General features: G+C 58.0%; 1 protein-coding gene across 3 annotated transcripts in view; it reads left to right on the top strand.

The window, feature by feature from the left end:
- VAC14 (VAC14 component of PIKFYVE complex) overlaps window positions 1–17,098 on the top strand; it is a 97,918-nt gene that overhangs the window by 40,822 nt on the left and 39,998 nt on the right. For all 3 annotated transcript variants that reach the window (XM_073795705.1, XM_033843993.2, XM_033843992.2), the window contains exon 13: window positions 9,402–9,558. In XM_073795705.1, the coding sequence (XP_073651806.1) occupies window positions 9,402–9,558 (157 nt within the window). The remainder of the gene's footprint in view (window positions 1–9,401; window positions 9,559–17,098) is intronic.

Genomic DNA, 17,098 nt, shown 5'->3' with positions numbered 1-17,098 from the left:
AGTGGAAACAGACTCAGGGAAGTGAAGTAACTAGGTCAGGATCTCGCCTTGATGCTCCGTGAATCCATGAAGCCTTATTTGTCACGTATGCCACCCACTCCTGCTCATCAAGGCCGGCCAGGTCCCCGTCTGTGTCATCATAGCACCCTGTGCCCTCAGACCCTCTCACAGCCCTTGTCACACTCTATGAGGACAGAGGCTGTGTCCAGCACATAGGAGGTGCCCAGACACGTTTCATGAGCAAGTGAAGAGACGGGGTGGGGCAGGTGGTGAGCTGACCCCACTGCGGCCTGCCCCACCCTCCTCCCTCCCTTGCTGGGGCCTGGTTCTGCCTCCTCGGACCAGAGCTGAGTGGCTTGCAAGCACGCTGAGATTAATTGGAGACCTGGTAGTGGGCAGGAGACCGTGCAGCCCCATGCCGCTCTCCTGGTTGCCATGGACTGGTGCCCCGGAGACAGCGGCCCCTCGGCTCATCACCTGGTAACTGAGCTATAACAGGGTGCGCACTGCTCCCGAGCTGCCCGCAGCGTGGCCGGCCCCTTGCCTGTTTCCTATCTGGCTCGTGGGGAGAATTTACCTGCTGGAGGTGCACCTACTGGTCAGGGCCTCTGGGATGCAAGTGAGCGATGGCTGGCTTCAGCAGGAAGCCCTGGGAGTGGGAGAGAAGGGGTGGCGGGGGTGGGGGGGACTGGTCTCCAAGTTGTCTCACCCCAGGCTGGCCTTTCCCTCCTCTCCCCTCAAAGGGATGGAGGCTGGAAGGCTTTAGGCTGCCAGAACCCACGCTGTGCTGTCACTGTGGAACTTAATAAGCAGTAGGTGCTGGCCTTTGGCATGTATGGCACATTTCAAACTTCACTAGAAGCAGAAGAGAAGGGAGAAAGAAAAGAAAGCAATCTTGATTCCTAAGGGCATGCTTCAAAGTCAGGCAACAAACCAAGATATAATCCTTTTTTTTTTTTTTAAGTTGATTTTGCTTTACCAAGCCATACAAGGCTTTAATCTGCGTAGTTTGCTCAGTGGGAAAATAGGTCTAAGCCTAAGCAGTCCTTCTCCCCCACCCCCAAATCTAAGTGTTCTTTTTGGCAGTGCTTTCCTTGCTTGTTGCAGAAGGCAGGGCTGCAAGGCTGCGGGACCCGCCTCCCAAGAGTGCTGGGCATGGCCTGCTCTGACCCCGTTGCAGCGGAAAGCTTTTCTGAGAAAACCGCTCCCTCCTGGGCTGGGTTGCGCTGGGCCAGGCTGGAGCCTGGTCGCTGCTTCCTCCAGCCTAGGTTTGCTCTGTGTCCAGGGCAGGGGCTTCCAGCCCCAGTGCCGACTAGTGCCAGGTGCCATCACCTAGAGCTCCATAGTTTGACTGCTGCGGGGCCTGTGGAGATCCTTTGACCTTCCCTCAGCTCCTCCAGGGGACCCTTCCTGGGGACGGCAGCCTGTGTTCCTAGAGTCAGTTCTCTGGCTGATTCCACCAGCCGCAGAAGCCATTCTATAGGTGTCAGGAACTCAGGAGGCCTTGGCCTGCTGGGCTGTACCCATTGTGAAGGAAGGGGACAGGCTTCTGTGTGGAAGGAAGCAGAAGGCCCCAAGGCTTCCTGTGGACGCCTGGCCTCGGTGCCTCTTCATTTACTCTTAGCTCCACTTCCCAAGAGTAAGGAGTGGCCTGACCTGATCCAGCTCTCAGGCATGGCCCTGCAGCCCCACTGCTCTGGACAGAGGCAGCAGATGGCAGTGGCCCGCAGACCTCAGCCTCCAGGACCTTCAGTCTGAATTCACCTCTCCCACCAGCCCGAGTGCATCGCTTGGAAACACTCTTGTGGCCTCCTCCTGGCTGGGACTGGAAAGGGCCCACCCTGGGGATTTCCTTCCCTCCTCGTGGGACTGGAAGGCTGAGCCAGTTGACATCTGGGGCCTAATCAGCTGACCAGTGGCCTAGCCAAACTTTGGAGAAAGCTTCTTAGAGATAAGTGGGTAGAGAGATGGGAGGCCTTTCCAGCCACCCCCTTGGCAGAAGCTGTCCAGAAGCATCCATCTTCCAGTTCCTGCCTGGCACTGCAGGTCAGCGAGAATCTATTCAGTATCTCCTGAGGGCTTCATCTGGGGCTTCATGTTCAGGAGTCTTGGTAGGAGGAGAGGATGGGCCTGCAAGCCTAGGGAAAGCCTTGACCTTGCAAAGCTCTGGGTCTCCAGCTATTCCCAAGGTGGCGAAGGACCAACAGGAACACGTCGCGGAGTGGGGAGGGGGCCTTCCGCCCCGAGCGGTTTTCCAGGGCTGGTCTGTGGACAAGGTGTTGGGACAGAGAGCGCCTGGATGGACCAAAAAGGGAAGGAGGGAGCAGTCACCATCCGGGAGACTGTCCTTGGCCTACTGGAATGCAGGGGGTGACAGCCTGCCGTGGCCCATCCAGACGATGACTCCCCTCCCACACTGAACTGTGCCCTTAGCTGCTGTCAGGTCACCTCCTAGAAGGAAGGCCTTTCTCAGGAGTCCCGTGGCTTCCTTACTTTGCTCCCCAAGCCACGGAGGGTGTGACACCCCTTCCCCCTCACCTCTGCCACCTTCCCCTCAGAGTTGCTTTGTCAAATGTTTTCCTTACCCAGTTGCCACCTACCCTTTCACTTCATCGATGGCCAGCTCACTCGGGGACCAGAGACCAGCTGATGTGCCTTCCCCACCCCCCCAGCCCGTTGCCATGGTGACGGCAGGCACTCCTCCTCCTGCAGAATATTGCTTTCTTGTAACCTTTTTCCCTCCCTCTCTTTCCCCCCTTCTTTCTCTCACACAGAAAGAAAGCACAAGTGTTTTATATTCATTCTGCGAAAAGCTGTGTAGTGCATACTAATTGGTGTGGCTTCCTCCTGCTTCTTTGAGCCTTTCCCGTCCTCAGAGCCAGGACCACAGGCCAGCGCAGGCATGGGCCCAGCCGGCCCGCTCTCTGGAAGGGGGACTGGCTCTGCGTTTCTAGAGGCCGAGCAGCGCGTTTATAGCTCTCGGCCTTTTGTCCAGGCCGTGAGCGTGATCAAGGCTGCTGAGATCACCCTGTCCTTCTCCCCGAGCTTCCTGTCCTCAAGCCAAGGGCTGCGAGGTCTCCAGGGGAGTAGAGCACTAACACCCTGGCTGGCGCAGAGACTCAAAGCCAGGTCCAGCTGGAGGGTGGCTCCTCTGTGGTCTCTGTTGCTCTGTCCCAGGCCCCCTGTTGGCGTTGCCCCATGGAGCCTCTCCTCACTCCCCAGGCAGAGGCAGAGTCCCGGCCTAGGCCTGCATCAGGGTTGTGGTTCCGTAGCCTCAAGTCCAGCACCTGGACTGAGTGGTTTTGCTGCTTGGCTGGGGGAGAGCCAGTGGCTGGACTTGATGGGCCTCGGAACCAGGAGCGGCTCCCCGCCAGCTCCCCACTCTGCTCTTCAGGCAATTCCTTGCCCTCCATTTTGATAGCCCCTCTCAAGCCCCTTGCTCTGGAGGCTGAAGGAGATGATGGTGTGTTCTCGGGCTCCCACTTAAAGGGGGCTCCCACTGTACGGGACAGGAAGGACGCTGTGTGTGCGCGCGTGTGTGTGTGTACAGCAGACAGTGGGGCTGTCTGTTGGCTCTAGCCCCCCGGGGACCAGAGACAGATCTTGAGGCGTGGCCGGGATCACTGAAGGAACCTGTAGACGACATTTCCAGCTTTAATTGTGCAATTGAAGTGTAATTTGCATTCATTTGCCATTTGGTGTTAAACTTTCTAAAATAAGAGAATTCAAAATGCGAAGTGAGAAATGAGAATTCAAAATGCAGCTTTGCTGGCTGTGCTCTCCAGTGGGGCAGGAGGAGGTGTACAGAGATGGGCGCTGCAGACTCTCTTTGGTGCAGAGATGAAATCTGAAGGCCTCGATGTGTGCGCCGCTGTTCCTGCCCAGTCCCTGATCCAGGGCCGCTGACCAAGCTCGGCTGTGGCACCAAAAATCTCAGCACAGAAGTAGTACGTGAAGCATCTTCTGTAATCTTCACAACAACCTTGCAAGGACGAGTCCCCGTTGGCACATATGAGGAAACTGAGCCCCCCACATCACCTGCAAAACCAAGTTCAGACCTGCCTCTTTGCCTGGGTCCTAGTTCTTTTTTTTTTTTTTTGCGGTACGCGGGCCTCTCACTCTTGTGGCCTCTGCTGTTGCGGAGCACAGGCTCCGGACGCGCAGGCTCAGCGGCCGTGGCTCACAGGCCCAGCTGCTCCGCGGCATGTGAGATCTTCCCGGACCGGGGCACGAACCCGTGTCCCCTGCATCGGCAGGTGGACTCTCAACCACTGTGCCACCAGGGAAGCCCCAGGGTCCTAGTTCTTGGTGACCTGCTCCTGCCTGTGGCTTCTGCCTGATCTCTGCACCAGCCCCACACCCCACTCCAGAGCTGGGCCAAAGCCTAGTTTCCTGGAATGTGCCACAGGGTCTGGCCCTGTATCCGTGAAAGGCTTCTGCTAGTTAAGAGAACGCTTTGCGTGCCTTCCTCTAACCCCTGGTTCCCAGGCAAACTGGGGCTCAGGTACTTCCGAAGCCTCCCAGCCCCCCTCAGGCCGAGCTGCTGGCTCCCGTTGCACAGGCGCTGCCTTATCAGTGCATCAGGACCGCCCGTCGTCTCCCCCAAGGTCACTCTGGTCCGAGGCAGGGCCCAGTTCAGCCTTGCAGCCTTGCATCTCCTCCAACCAGCACAGGCCCCGGCAGTAGATGCTGGGGGATGGGGGGAGGGTTGTTCACTGGTCCACTGGTGATGTTCACTGGTCCAGGGTCAGGTGGCTGAAGAGCAGGGTCAAGATTGGAAGTCAGGGGGACTCCCATGGTGGCGCAGTGGTTAAGAATCCGCCTGCCAATGCAGGGGACATGGGTTCGAGCCCTGGTCCAGGAAGATCCCACATGCCACGGAGCAGCTAAGCCCATGAGTCACAACTACTGTGCCTGCGCTCTAGAGCCCATGAACCACAGCTACCGAGCCCGTGAGCCACAACTACTGAAGCTCATGTGTCTAGAGCCCGTGCTCCGCAACAAGAGAAGCCACCACAATGAGAAGCCTGCGCACCGCAACAAAGAGTAACCCCCGCTTGCCACAACTAGAGAAAGCCCGCGCACAGCGACGGAGACTCAACGCAGCTGAAAATAAATAAATAAATAAATTTATTTGAAAAAAAAAAAGATTGGAAGTCAGGATTGTGACCACAAAGCCCTGTGTAGCTTATTGGTCTCCGGTTTGTGGACTAGAGCTGGGTTTGAAGTGGACCCCCTGGTGCCTTGAGCGGGTGCCTGTATGTGAGACTGAAGACAAGTGAGGGCATTACCTCCAGTTGGGAGCGAGGACAGCTGCCTCTTATGGCCCAGCCCTGGGGCCACTCACAGGGTGGGGACATCTCACGGGCCAGACCTCTCAGGCAGGGTGGTTCTTCCCAAGCATGTTTTCTGTTAGGGAAATAAGTACCTGCTGGACCTGGTGTGGGTCGTTGCAGCCCTCATGGGGGTCAACGTCTGGCCGAGCGCTGGCCTGGCCCCAGCTGCCTTGCAGTTTTTCTCGCTGACAGCATTCGACCACCAGGATTTGCTGCCCACCTGTGCAGCCAGACCTGAGAGGAGTAGCCTGTGGTTCAGAGGTGCAGTCGGCACGAGGGGTGCAGTGGGGCTGGCAGATGCCATGAGATGTAAAGAAACACAGGTTGCCCCCCAGCTCCCTCGGCTCCCCCGTGAGTCCGAGCCAAGTGTGAGATCACGGGGAGTGAGTACGGCCCCGCCAGCCCGAGCTGTGGGCAGAGCAAGAACCGACTGCTCTGCCAGTGCCCCTGGGCTGGGAGTTATGCTGCTTATCTGGGGCTTTGGCTTCTTTTTTTTTTTTCAAGATGAATTTCACATACCATAAATCTCAAACTTTTAAAGTATACTACACCCCAAAAAGAAACCTCTGTGCCCCTTAGCAGTCCCTCCCCCTGGCCCCTGGCAACCACAGCCTACTTTCTGTCTCTACAAATTTGTCTCTTCCGAATGTTTCATATAAATGTATTATATGGGACCTCTTGCAACTGGCTTCTTTCACGTAGCACATGTTTTCAAGGTTCGTTCTTGTTGTAGAAGGTATCAGAACTTTGTTCCTTTTCATTGCCAAGTAGTAGTCCATGGCATGGATATGCCACGTTCTGTTTATCCATTTATCAGTTGATGTACGTTTGGGTTTGTGGTATTGTATATATATATAGTAAGAAATATATATTTGATCTTCCTCGTTTCTGACACAGAGGTTCTAAAACTGTTGTAATTTCCTAACTGAAGAGAGCAGTAAAGATGTCTTTCATCATCCAGTTCCAGGAAGAGGAGAGGGGCTGAGATTGAATCAATCACCAAATGCCAACGATTTAATCAGTTGTGCCTATGTACTGAAGCCCCCATAAAATCCCACAAGGACGGGGTTTGGAGAGCCTCCAGGTCGGATATTCAGGGAGAGTGTCACCCCTGGAGAGGGCATGAAAGCTCTGCTCCTTTCCCCATACTTTGCCCTGTGCATCTCTTCCATCTGGCTGTTCCTGAGTTGTATCATTTACAATAAACCACTGGCCTAATGAGAAAAATGTTTTCTGAGTTCCGTGAGCTGCTCTAACAAATTAAAGCCAAGGAGGGGGTTCTGGGAACCTTTGATCCATAGCCGGGCAGTCAGAAGCACAGGTGACAACAGCCTGGACTTAGGATTGACATCTGAAGAGAGCCTTCTGGGGGGCAGTCTTGTAACACTCTGCCCCCAACGTGTGGGTTCTGACGCTGTCTCCAGATTAGACAGTGGCAGAATCAGGTTGCATTGTGGGATACCCAGCTGGTGTCAGAAAATTGCCTGGTGGTGTGAGATAAAGACATACATCAGAATTGGTGTCAGAATCTTAGGGCTGTCTCCACTTTCTAGCTATGATGAGCAGTGATGCCGTGAGCTTTCCTGTGGAAGTTTTGTGTGAACATGTCATCAGCCCCCTTGGGTAAAACACTAGGAACCCATAGCTCTGTTTAGCTGTTTGAGGCACAGTTGGCTTGCTGCTCCCTGGATGGATGTGCCAGGTGGAGGGGCTACTCCATGGTGCGGCGCTACACCATTGCTGCTTTGCTGCCTGTTCCCCTATCCACCTCCTCCCTCTGTGTCCTCTTTCTGCCATTGCTGCAGTAGGCAGCCTTCTGGGGGCCTCCCTTGATGAAGCAGAGGCCTGGACCTCTCTGCTTCCAGGCCTAGACCCACCCAGGCCCTGGGCTCTTGGCCTGGGCATAGGGGCCACCCTTGCTCCTGCCATCTGTCTGGGTTCTTAGCAGCCACGACTTTCAGCCAGCACGGATCCATTCCCTGCAGGCCCAGCAGTCAGAATGTTCTGAAATCACGTACACAGATGCACAGGGCAGGCTAGTGTGGGTCTGCCCGCCAGGCCGTGGCAAGGGCAGGTGTGACTCATCTGCAGCCCCAGCACCCAGCACAGCGCAGGGCTCAGGCAGTGCTGAGAGTCAGCAGAGAGACGAAGGAAAGGACGAGGTTGGACAGATGGGAGGTGGCGTTTGTGTGCATGAGTTCCATGTCCAACGTGGATGGGACCGGGGTGCGGCAGGGTAGGAAGCAAAGCAACAGGTTCTCGGGGAAACTGCATGCCAACCACACCATGCTGCTGGGAGAGGTGGATGGGCCAGAGCTGACAGAGAGGACACCAGGAGGAGAAGTGACAAGGGGGGCAGGGTAGGAAGAGGTACTGGCATGTTACTCGCATTGAGACAAGAATCGCCTTCAAGCTATGGAGAGAGGATAGTAGCATTATCTTTTATTTTTTTAGATAAAATTTGCCCATTTAAAATATACAGTTTGGGCTTCCCTGGTGGCACAGTGGTTAAGAATCCGCCTGCCAATGTAGGGGACATGGGTTCGAGCCCTGGTCCGGGAAGATCCCACATGCTGCGGAGCAACTAAGTCCGTATGCCACAACTACTGAGCCTGCTCTCTAGAGCCCGCGAGCCACAACTACTGAGCCCGTGTGCCACAACTACTGAAGCCCACGCGCCACAACTACTGAAGCCCGTGCGCCTAGAGCCTGTGCTCTGCAGCAAGAGAAGCCACATGATGAGAAGCCTGCGCGCCGCAACGAAGAGTAGCCCCCGCTTACCACAGCTAGAGAAAGCCTGGGCGCAGCAACAAAGACACAACACAGCCAAAAATAAATGAAATATCCAATTCAGTGGGTTTTGTTATATATACAAGGTTCTGCAACCATCACCACTGTCTAACTCCAAAATATTTTCATCATCGTACAAACAGCCTGGGAGTAGCCTTATTTTGACTATAGTCACCACGTTCCATGGCTGGCCTGTCGAGCCACACACAGCCCACCCACCGGGGCCCCATCCGCCGGTGCTCTGCGTCACTTCCACTGGTTCAGGACTGAAGCCCTTGGTTGCCGTGGTAGTTCTTGGCCTGGGCTCAGGCACAGTCATCCATCTATCGGATGGTGCCTGTTGGGCATCCACTGGGTGCTAGAGATAGTCTTGCAGGTACACCTGTGCTAGGACAGGCACAGTCCCTCTTCAGAGCACAGAGGTGAGTGGGGAGCAGAAAAGGGTGGGCAGCCCTGCCTGCAGTGTGGCAAGGGCTCTGCTGGAGGAGCTGGGACAGGTGAGTTACCGAGTTGCGCACACACACACACATGCACACGCACACACACACACAAACAGGGTGCCCTACCCCCACCCTGGTGAGGCACCACCCTGCTTGCCGTTGATGCCAGGTGAGGAGCTGGAGGAGATGGGTGCTGTGCAAGGGGAGACAGCCCCTAAAGGTACAAGGGCTTTTTGGGTTGTGGGGTCTCCCCTGGGGACCTCTCACATCTTCGTATGAATGTTGCAGAGGTAGCCGAGAACTGAACCTTGTGTCTAGAAGTTGGAAACTTCTCCGTCCTGGAGACCAGAATTACACCCCAAATGTGGCAGGTGGCCTGGGGTCACCTCTGTAGAAGGATCTGCCCTGTGGCCTGGTGGTGGGCTGGGCCGTGGCCGGCACCCCCAGGAGTGTGGCCTGGAGGGCACTGTTGGACCCTTGCACAGGTCGACATCGAGGCCTGGCCAGCCCCGGAGCCCTGGGGCACACACCGCACAGACTGCACCTGGGGACCATTTAAAATATACAAGAGGAGTGGTCATGGGAGAGCTGACTCCCGGGCCTTGACTCCGGCTTCCTTCCTGCACTTGCCCCCGTCCACTGCCTGTCTGTGCTCTCCTCGGTCCATGTCCTTTGCAGAACCCTCCGAGTACTGTTAGAGCCACAGTCTTGGCAGCTCTCACCAGCCCCGTCGCCCTCTGCAGACCCCTTCCCACCCCCTGGAGGGAGCTCTCCGTCTCCAACCACAGCTCAGCACGGAGGTCCTTGTCCTTCATCCTCTGCTTTTCTCCCCCAGGTTATTCTGAAGGATCTGGAGGTATTGGCAGAAATTGCTTCCTCCCCCGCAGGCCAGATGGATGACCCAGGCCCCCTCGATGGCCCTGACCTCCGGGTCAGCCACTCAGAGCTCCAGGTGCCCACCCCTGGCAGAGCTGGCCTACTGAAGACTCCCGGTGAGTCCTTCCTGGAGGGTTGCAGCCTCGGGGACCCTGGGAATGGCAGTGCTCAGTCTTGTCCTGGACCGGCTGGCCTTTGGGCTGTCCCTCTTTCCGCACCCTCCTACCTCACACTACAGCAGCCCTCCATCCCCGTAAGAGACCTTCACAGCCCTTTTTCCTCATCTCCCTGCAAGTCTCGGGCTTTTGGGCCTTTGGCTAAATATAAAACCATCCGGGTCAGCTGACTGTCTCTTTCCCTGGGGTGGCGTCTCCCAGTCAGGAATCAAGGGGCTTCGGAGTCTTGGGTGTCACAGGTGGAAGACTAGGCAGCCGCTCCCTTCCTCATCGAGAAGCTAAAAATAACATGGCAGGCAGCCCAGGCCGGAGAGCAGATAATTCAGACAGGATGTTCCCGGGCAGTCCTTCAACGTAAAGGTGGCCGTAGCACTCCTGGAGCTCGACCCTCAGCATCCTTCCAGACAGCAGGTGGCTCTTCTCCCTGGGCCTGTGTGACTCCCAGGTCCTCCCTCCCAGGCAGACGCCTCTTCCCTCCAGTGACACAATCCTGGAAAATGCCCAGGGATGCGACTTGGAAGGAAAGTACCCAGCGAATCTTGGGCATTTGCCTGGGGTGTCTCTTTGTCCCCTGAGCAGCTCTTGACATCCAGATACAAGGTTCTAGACCTCCTTTGATGCAGAAGCCAAGAGTCAAATAGATCTGGGGCCTTTCAGTGGCAGCATCCCTCCTGCAGCCCCACCATACTGGTCCCAGAAGGCGTCCCGGTACTCGGCCCTGAGGACACCTGCTTGGTGGAATTGGAGGTGACCCCAGGGCTGCCATTCAATCACAGAAGGCCCATGCATTAAAGACATCTGCCTGATGACACTTGAATTGAAGCCCCTGCAGTGGGGTGTCACATAGGACCCCAGGCTTCAGGCTACCGCCACTGTGCACACTCTTGGGCCTGCAGCTGGTCCCAAGTTTCCAGCTGTTTCTGACCAAAGCAAGGAAGGAGTAAGGGGCTCTAGCAGCAGCAGCCCAGCTTCCTTCTCTCATTTCACAGGACACGGTGGTTTCCCTGCCTGTGAGCCGTTTCCTCTGGGCAGTCAGAGGCCACGGCCAGGAGGCTCCCACGTCCTGACCAGGAGACCCCTAGGGAGGAGATTCCTACCCTTTGTCCCACAGCTCAGGAGTCCATTCTCCATCCTGTGTCCCCATGTCAGCACTTGGGCGTCAGCCTGACGTCTCCGGATGGGAGGCAGGAGTGCCAGAGGTTGAGTGTGAGGCCAAGCCTCGCCGCAGGGGTGGGACAAAAGGGGGAAGAGCAGCAGCTGAGGGAGGGGTTCCCACCAGTGCGGCCAGGCCCCCAGATCTCCCTGCCCAGGAAGCAGTTAGCACACATCCTCAGGGGGAGAAGCTGAGGCAGCATAGCCTCGGGCAGGGGACACCTTGTTCTCCCGGGACTGTCTGTGATCTGTCCCTCCATCTGTAAGGTATCTTTTCTCTTCCTCCCGGGCACAGAGAAGCCGATGACTGTGAAACGCTTACTGGCTAGTGGAGATGGGCCAGAAAACAGCCATGAACAGCTCGGGTCTGTGTTGGAGAGGGCCTGGTCCAGGGAGTTCCGGCAGCAAGCCCTCCACTGCTGGGGAGCAGGGGCTGAAAGGGACTTGGAGGGCAAAGAGGTTGAACCCCAGCTCCTGGCCCTGTCAAGACAGGTGGGCCGCTAGGGAGGCCAAGGTGGTGAAGACTTGCCCCAGCTCACAAGGCTGTCAGACCGGCTCACATCAGCCAGGGCCTCACCCCGAATTCATAGAAAACAGCCGAGTATGCCAGATGGGAAGAAATTCCATCCTGGAAAGAGCACCAAGGAAGTGCCTGAAGCTAGTAATGCTTCCCTACTTCAAGGATACACAGTGCCATGGGCCCCGAGCTCTTAGCCCGAGACCTATGTGTGCCCTGCAGGGAGTGTGGGAACCACACATGCGTGCTGTCCATAGTTGACCCCAGATCTGTCCGACGGGTCCATGGTTTTAAAAGGTCAAGCTCAAGGCGGTAATAGAAGAGCATGGGAAGCCAGAGCTGTACCCTGTCCCCTCTCCCGCCTCAGCCACCTTGGGGAGGGCACACGCCAGGCCCCAAAGGCCCCAGAGCTGTTAGGATGGTAGGGGTGCTTGTGTGAGTCAGAAAGCACGCAGGAAGTGCGCGCTCATTCCCTGCGGCCGCTCTTTCTCCCATCGCTTCTCAGGCGTGCGAGGGGTTTGTTCTGTCCGCTTCCGTCTGGCTGTGCACAGAGGCTGCGAGGCCAGCCCCTCTTCCTGTTCGGTCACTGCCTTCCTCTGCTCTCCGGGGCACAGCTCTGAGAACTTGCGGAGTGCAGAGCTGTGTCCCTTTAAGGTCGTTTGCCACCATACCGCCACCCCACCCTCCCGTCCCTGTAAAGGCACTTTGGAAAGCCAGGGAGGCTGGGAGCCAAGCAAAGAGGAAACCGGTGGTGTTTGTAGGGAGCTAAGTGGCCCTGCCTTCCTGTCGGGTCTGTAAACTCGGAGGGTGCAGATTGAACGCAGCAGGAGCGGTAGGGAAGCCAGCCCATTACACGCCTGGATAGTTGCTGTGCTGGCCTAAAAGCGCCACAGGAGTGGTCCCCAGGGCCACAGGCAGAGTTGTCCACAGGGGATTTTGCTCTCGCCTGGCCTAGCATGAACATCTCTGGCTCCAGCACAGAGCGGCAGGGGCAGAGGTGGTGGTCTCCCTCCCCCCACCACCCCACCCCGGCCTGCCCCTCTTCACTCCTGACCTTGGCAGAGCCCCGGGGCTGGGGAGAGGGCCACCTCTGGGGCAGTCAAGAGGGGAGCTGCCTGGGTGGGCGGCCCTGAGGGAAGCCTGTGGAAGGCTCCCTGTCTCCCTAACTTGTGTTTTGATGATATGACACGAAAACAACCGGTTGGGTCCCCTGTGACTTGGCAACTTTTGTGCCTTCTCTGTGTGGCTCCACATGGCTGGGGCCCTGCCAGGCTCTGGGGAGAGGGGGTGGTGAGCCCCCTGGAGCAGGCCTGCAGTGGGCAGGCCCAGCAGGAGCAGGCAGGCTCTGGGCTGAGTCCGTCATTGGAGACGGGGCTGGACATCCTGCTGCACGAGAGGCAGGCCCCTGGGCCCCGCACCACAGCAGTGTGGCGATCTGGGACCAAAAGTCACCCCAGGACTGACGTTTGCCCCCAAAACCCAGTCTTCATGACCTTCCCTTCTGGCCACGGGGCCCATTCTTGGGATAAAGCAGCTCTTGTCAATGTGCCCTGCAGGGCTCGCTGGTCCCAGCTCTAAACACACGGGCAAAAATGAACGTTCTGATTCAGTTTCGTTGCTTATAGCCCGGCCTGGCGTGACCAAGTGCAGAAATAAATTCTAGAAGAAACCCGGGAAGCCACCCCTGGTAGTTTTGCCAATAGTAGCGGTGACTGTGATATGCTGAGCTCTCGTTTAGGACTGGGCACCGTTCTAAGCTCTTCTCACGTCAGCTCGCTGAACCCTCCCCGTGGATCAGCCCTTGACCCTTATGCCATCTCTGAGGAGGGCACTGTCATTCCCACCTGGGCTGGGGGATCATGGCAGCGGTGGTGCTGGCCCGGGAGCCTGGCCTGAGAGCCTGCTCTCTTCACCTTCACACTCAGAAGACGGCAACACACGTGAACCCCACCCTGTCCAGCAGTGGTGGTGGAATCGGTGGTCCAGCTTCCTCCTCTGTGTGCTGGGCTGTGGCCTCAGCCTGGCAGTTTTGGGGGGTATCCCTCCTCTTCACAGCGACTTCAGGGACCCCATTCCAGCCTTAAGCCCCTCAGCACCTCATTTCCTGCCCTTCTGCTGCCTCCCCCCTGGCCTGCCCTCTACTTCCTCCGGCCACACCAGACCGTTTCCCAGCCCACACACCCTTTTCGGGCGGCGTAAAAGCACTCGGGTGCTGGGGCAGCTCTGCGCTGCCTGTCCTGTGACCTTGGGCAAGTGTCCTGCCTCGGTGCCACCTCTCCTTCCTGTGTAGATCGGGTGATGGGCCCCTGGGGGGCTTTGTGAGCGCTTGCATGGAAGGGGGTAAGGTAAATGCCCTGTATGTGTAAAGTGCTGCCTTTGCTTCCATCCTTCTGTTACAAGAGCTTACGCGTGCTCCAGGCCAGCTCAGATGGCTTCTCTTCCATACAGCTTTCTAGGATATCCCAGGCCAGACTCCTTTCTCACACTTTGTTCCTTCCACCAGTCACACTGTGGGGTTCGCATCTGTTTCCCCCCTGGCCGTGACCTCTTAGACCCCCTGAAAGTGCAGGTTATGCCAGCCTCAGCATCGCCTAGAGCTCATCAGAAATGCAGACGCTGAGGCCCACCCCGGAGTCAGAATCACATTCTATCAGGATTGCTGGGTGACTTGTGTGCTCCTCAGTTTGAGAAGCACCAGCTCATACCGCAGGGGCCTGCTATACTCACCTCTGAACCCCCAGCGTCAGGCGCCCAGTAAGGGTCAGCACCCCTCTTTCAGAGTTTCTTAAATTGACAGAAGGACCGGGTACCAGGACCGATCACCCAGTCCCCATTGTCGGGTCTGAAGCTCCCCTAGCACATCTGCCCAGGCCTTCACTTGTCCCCAGATGGAGAACCTGGCCCCCTTCAACCCAGGCCCCTTCCTGGTCTCTCCAGCGCCCCCTTGGCCCCAGCCCCTGCTCTCCCAGCAGGGGCAGCGCGGCCCCTCTCCACCGCCACATCAGCTGGAAGGTCCTCCCAGGCCCTGCCCTGGCCCATCAGCTTATCTCTTGCTCCGAACCAGGCAACTGGAAAGCCTCCTGGATTTGGGTGACTGCCCAGGGCAGAGGACTCCCCGGCTTTTCCACAGAAAAGAAAGTTTCTGCCCTTTGGATTGGGTCCCGAGGTTGCCGTTGCTGCAACATCTCAACCACCCTTTTGTCCACACAGCCATAGGGTTTGGGCCCTCTACTCAGTGGACTGCACACCCCCTGAGACCCTGCTTCCCGAGTGGCCGGGGCCTCCCTGTCTCCCAGCCCCTGTTCTGTGTGTAGGCTCTCCCTTCCCTGCTCGTCCCCCTCGGTTCCATACCAGCCTCCCAGTCACGCAGCCCGCTCCTCGGAGCACTTCCTGTGCCAGGCATGGCGTCACGCTCCTAACCCCCGCGAGGCTCACAGATAGCTACCGGCCCAGAGAAGGTGTCACATCCTCGGGAGTGCCCTGCCAGTCAGCCACAGGACCTGCATCTGCGCCGGGTCCCCGGCCCTTCCCCCTCCTCTCAGGGCAGCGGAGCCAGATGCCCACTGGAGGTGCTGGCCAGGCACACGGCCCCAGCCCTCGGGGGAGGTAGCTGGGAGGGCTGGGAGCGGAGCGGGGACCCTGCTGGGCCCAGGCTGGGCGCCTGGTGTTTTTGCATCTGGTTTTGTTGAACTGTAACTCGCGTTGTGTATTGAGGCCAGAGCTATTTTTATCCTGACATGTGAGGCTCCTTCACGTCATAGCCGCAAAGCTCAATCCAAAACATCCCAGGGAAGGCTGTTTGTAAGACGTTCTGCAGATTCTCATGTCGCCACATCAGGTTTCACTTAGTAACATCTGCAGGGCTGGCTCCCTGGCCGCCCACGCCCCGGCCTGGTTTTGTATACAGGGTGCTCCCAGCAGTATCTGTTGGCCCCTCGGCCAGCCGGTGGTCACGTGAACGTCCTGCCAGAGCCCACTCCTCTAAACCAGAAATGCCAGGCAGGCGGCACTGGGACTGGTCCTCGGCAGGAGTAGGGAATGGAAATCCCGCTCTTCTCAGCCCCTCAAAGGGCGCCTCCCTCCTGAGACCCGTGTCCAGGTTGCTCCCAGCCCTCTCCTCACTTCCCCACCTCCTGGGGCCCCGGCCAGAACAGCTCCCCGACTGTCCGCGGCGGGCCTGGAAAACCGTGCTATCAGCAGTGTCTCCTGAGTCGAAGCCTCCCAGCCCTGTCGTCCCAGCAGATCCTCATGTTGGAGGGCGGGCCCTGACTCCGGGCGCCGGGCCCCTCTCTGGGTCTGCCCTGTCCTAATGGGCCGGCAGCATGTAGCCCCGGGCCCCTCCCGAGGGAGAGCTGAGCTGAGTAGGCTTTTATGGGCTGCTGAGAAAGGAGGCCGATTCCCAGCCGAGCTTGTCAAGCACGCAGACGAGCGAGAGGCAGAGGCGGCCGGTGGAGGCGCTGTGAGCTCCCCACGGGGAGGAGCAGGCTGCGGTTGGGCAGAAATTAGTTCAGTTGAGAGAGGCCTGTCATTCCCTGTAGTAACACCCCTGGAGCGGGTTTGTTCTCTCTGCACCCCATCTCCTCCTCCCATGCCTGCAACCTTGCCTGGAAACATCTCACAGGTTCCACCTCAAGCCAGCTGGGCCAGAAGGGCTGGTGAGTCAGAAAAGTGGCCGGTGGGGCCAGTGGGAAACAGGCTGGGAAAGACCGAATAGGCCCTCACCCTGTCCGTGGTGAGCACTGAGATGCGCCCCATCCTTGCCCGGCCCACCTGGCCAGTGTTGCCCTTCCCCCCGAGCTTCCCAAGGCTCCCCACCCTCTCCTGCAGAGGCTTCTCTCAAGGGCAGTGGCCCTGATCAGAGCCCATTCTGGTGGGTGGGAGCCTGAAGGGCCACCGGCCTCAGGCAGCTCCCCCGAAGCTCCCACCCTCCTAGTCTCAGCCTCAGGAAGGCGCCCGGCGCCCACTTCGGTTGCACCCGGCCTGCTGCTCCTCGTAGTGCTTGAGCGGAGCAGCGGAAGCTTTCTCAGTAACCACCGCACTGTGAGAATGGGAGGCACTCGACGTGGCTTCTCCCAGATGTGGCTCTGCCCCCTCCTGCCTCCTAAGGGCCTCAGCTCCAGGGGCCACCATGCGGGCCTGGACGTAGAGAGTGGATTGTGGGGCCCAGAGCGGGCTGTGGCTGAGGAGAGCGGCGACATGTGCGGAGCAGCCCCAGGCCTTCTCTTCTGCCGGTCTGTCAGCTGAGGGGTGGCCAGATCTCCCTCCCTGAATGTGGGGGGTGGGGGAGGGGTCCCAGGCGATCCCCTCTCCTCACAGCCTCCCTGCCCCCCAGCAGAGGACTGTGAACTCGTCCCAGATCTGACATTCCAGACTATCCCCAGCCCTCAGTCGTCCAGTCCGAGACTCAGAGAACGGGAACCATTTGCTTCATGCAGTGCTCTGGGTTATGGCACGTTTGCCAGGGATAGCAGCCCCGGTTTACCGAGGTCAGACTATTTAGGAAGCCCCAGGCCAGGTACGTTACATGTTTGTCTCGTTCAATGAGGGCTCTCATTGCCCCCACTTTGCAGATGAGAAAACTGAGACTTAGAGAGGGTAAGAGACTTGCAATTCTGGAGTTGCACAGCTAGTAAGCGGTTGAGTGGAGGTCTGATCTGAACCCAGGTCTGATGGACTCCCAAGCCAAGCTCTAAACACCATGTTTGATGCTTCCCACTGCCTCTGTAGGGACAGAACCACCCAGCACCTCTCCCCAGTGCCTGCCCAAGACACCCAGTCCCTGGAGACTGGAGACTGTGGCCCCAGGTGGGG

Source organism: Tursiops truncatus, chromosome 19 (assembly GCF_011762595.2).
Source record: "Tursiops truncatus isolate mTurTru1 chromosome 19, mTurTru1.mat.Y, whole genome shotgun sequence".
Lineage (NCBI taxonomy): Eukaryota > Metazoa > Chordata > Mammalia > Artiodactyla > Delphinidae > Tursiops > Tursiops truncatus.
The sequence above is the reverse complement of the archived record's forward strand: the minus strand, read 5'-3'. Positions and strand labels throughout refer to the sequence as shown.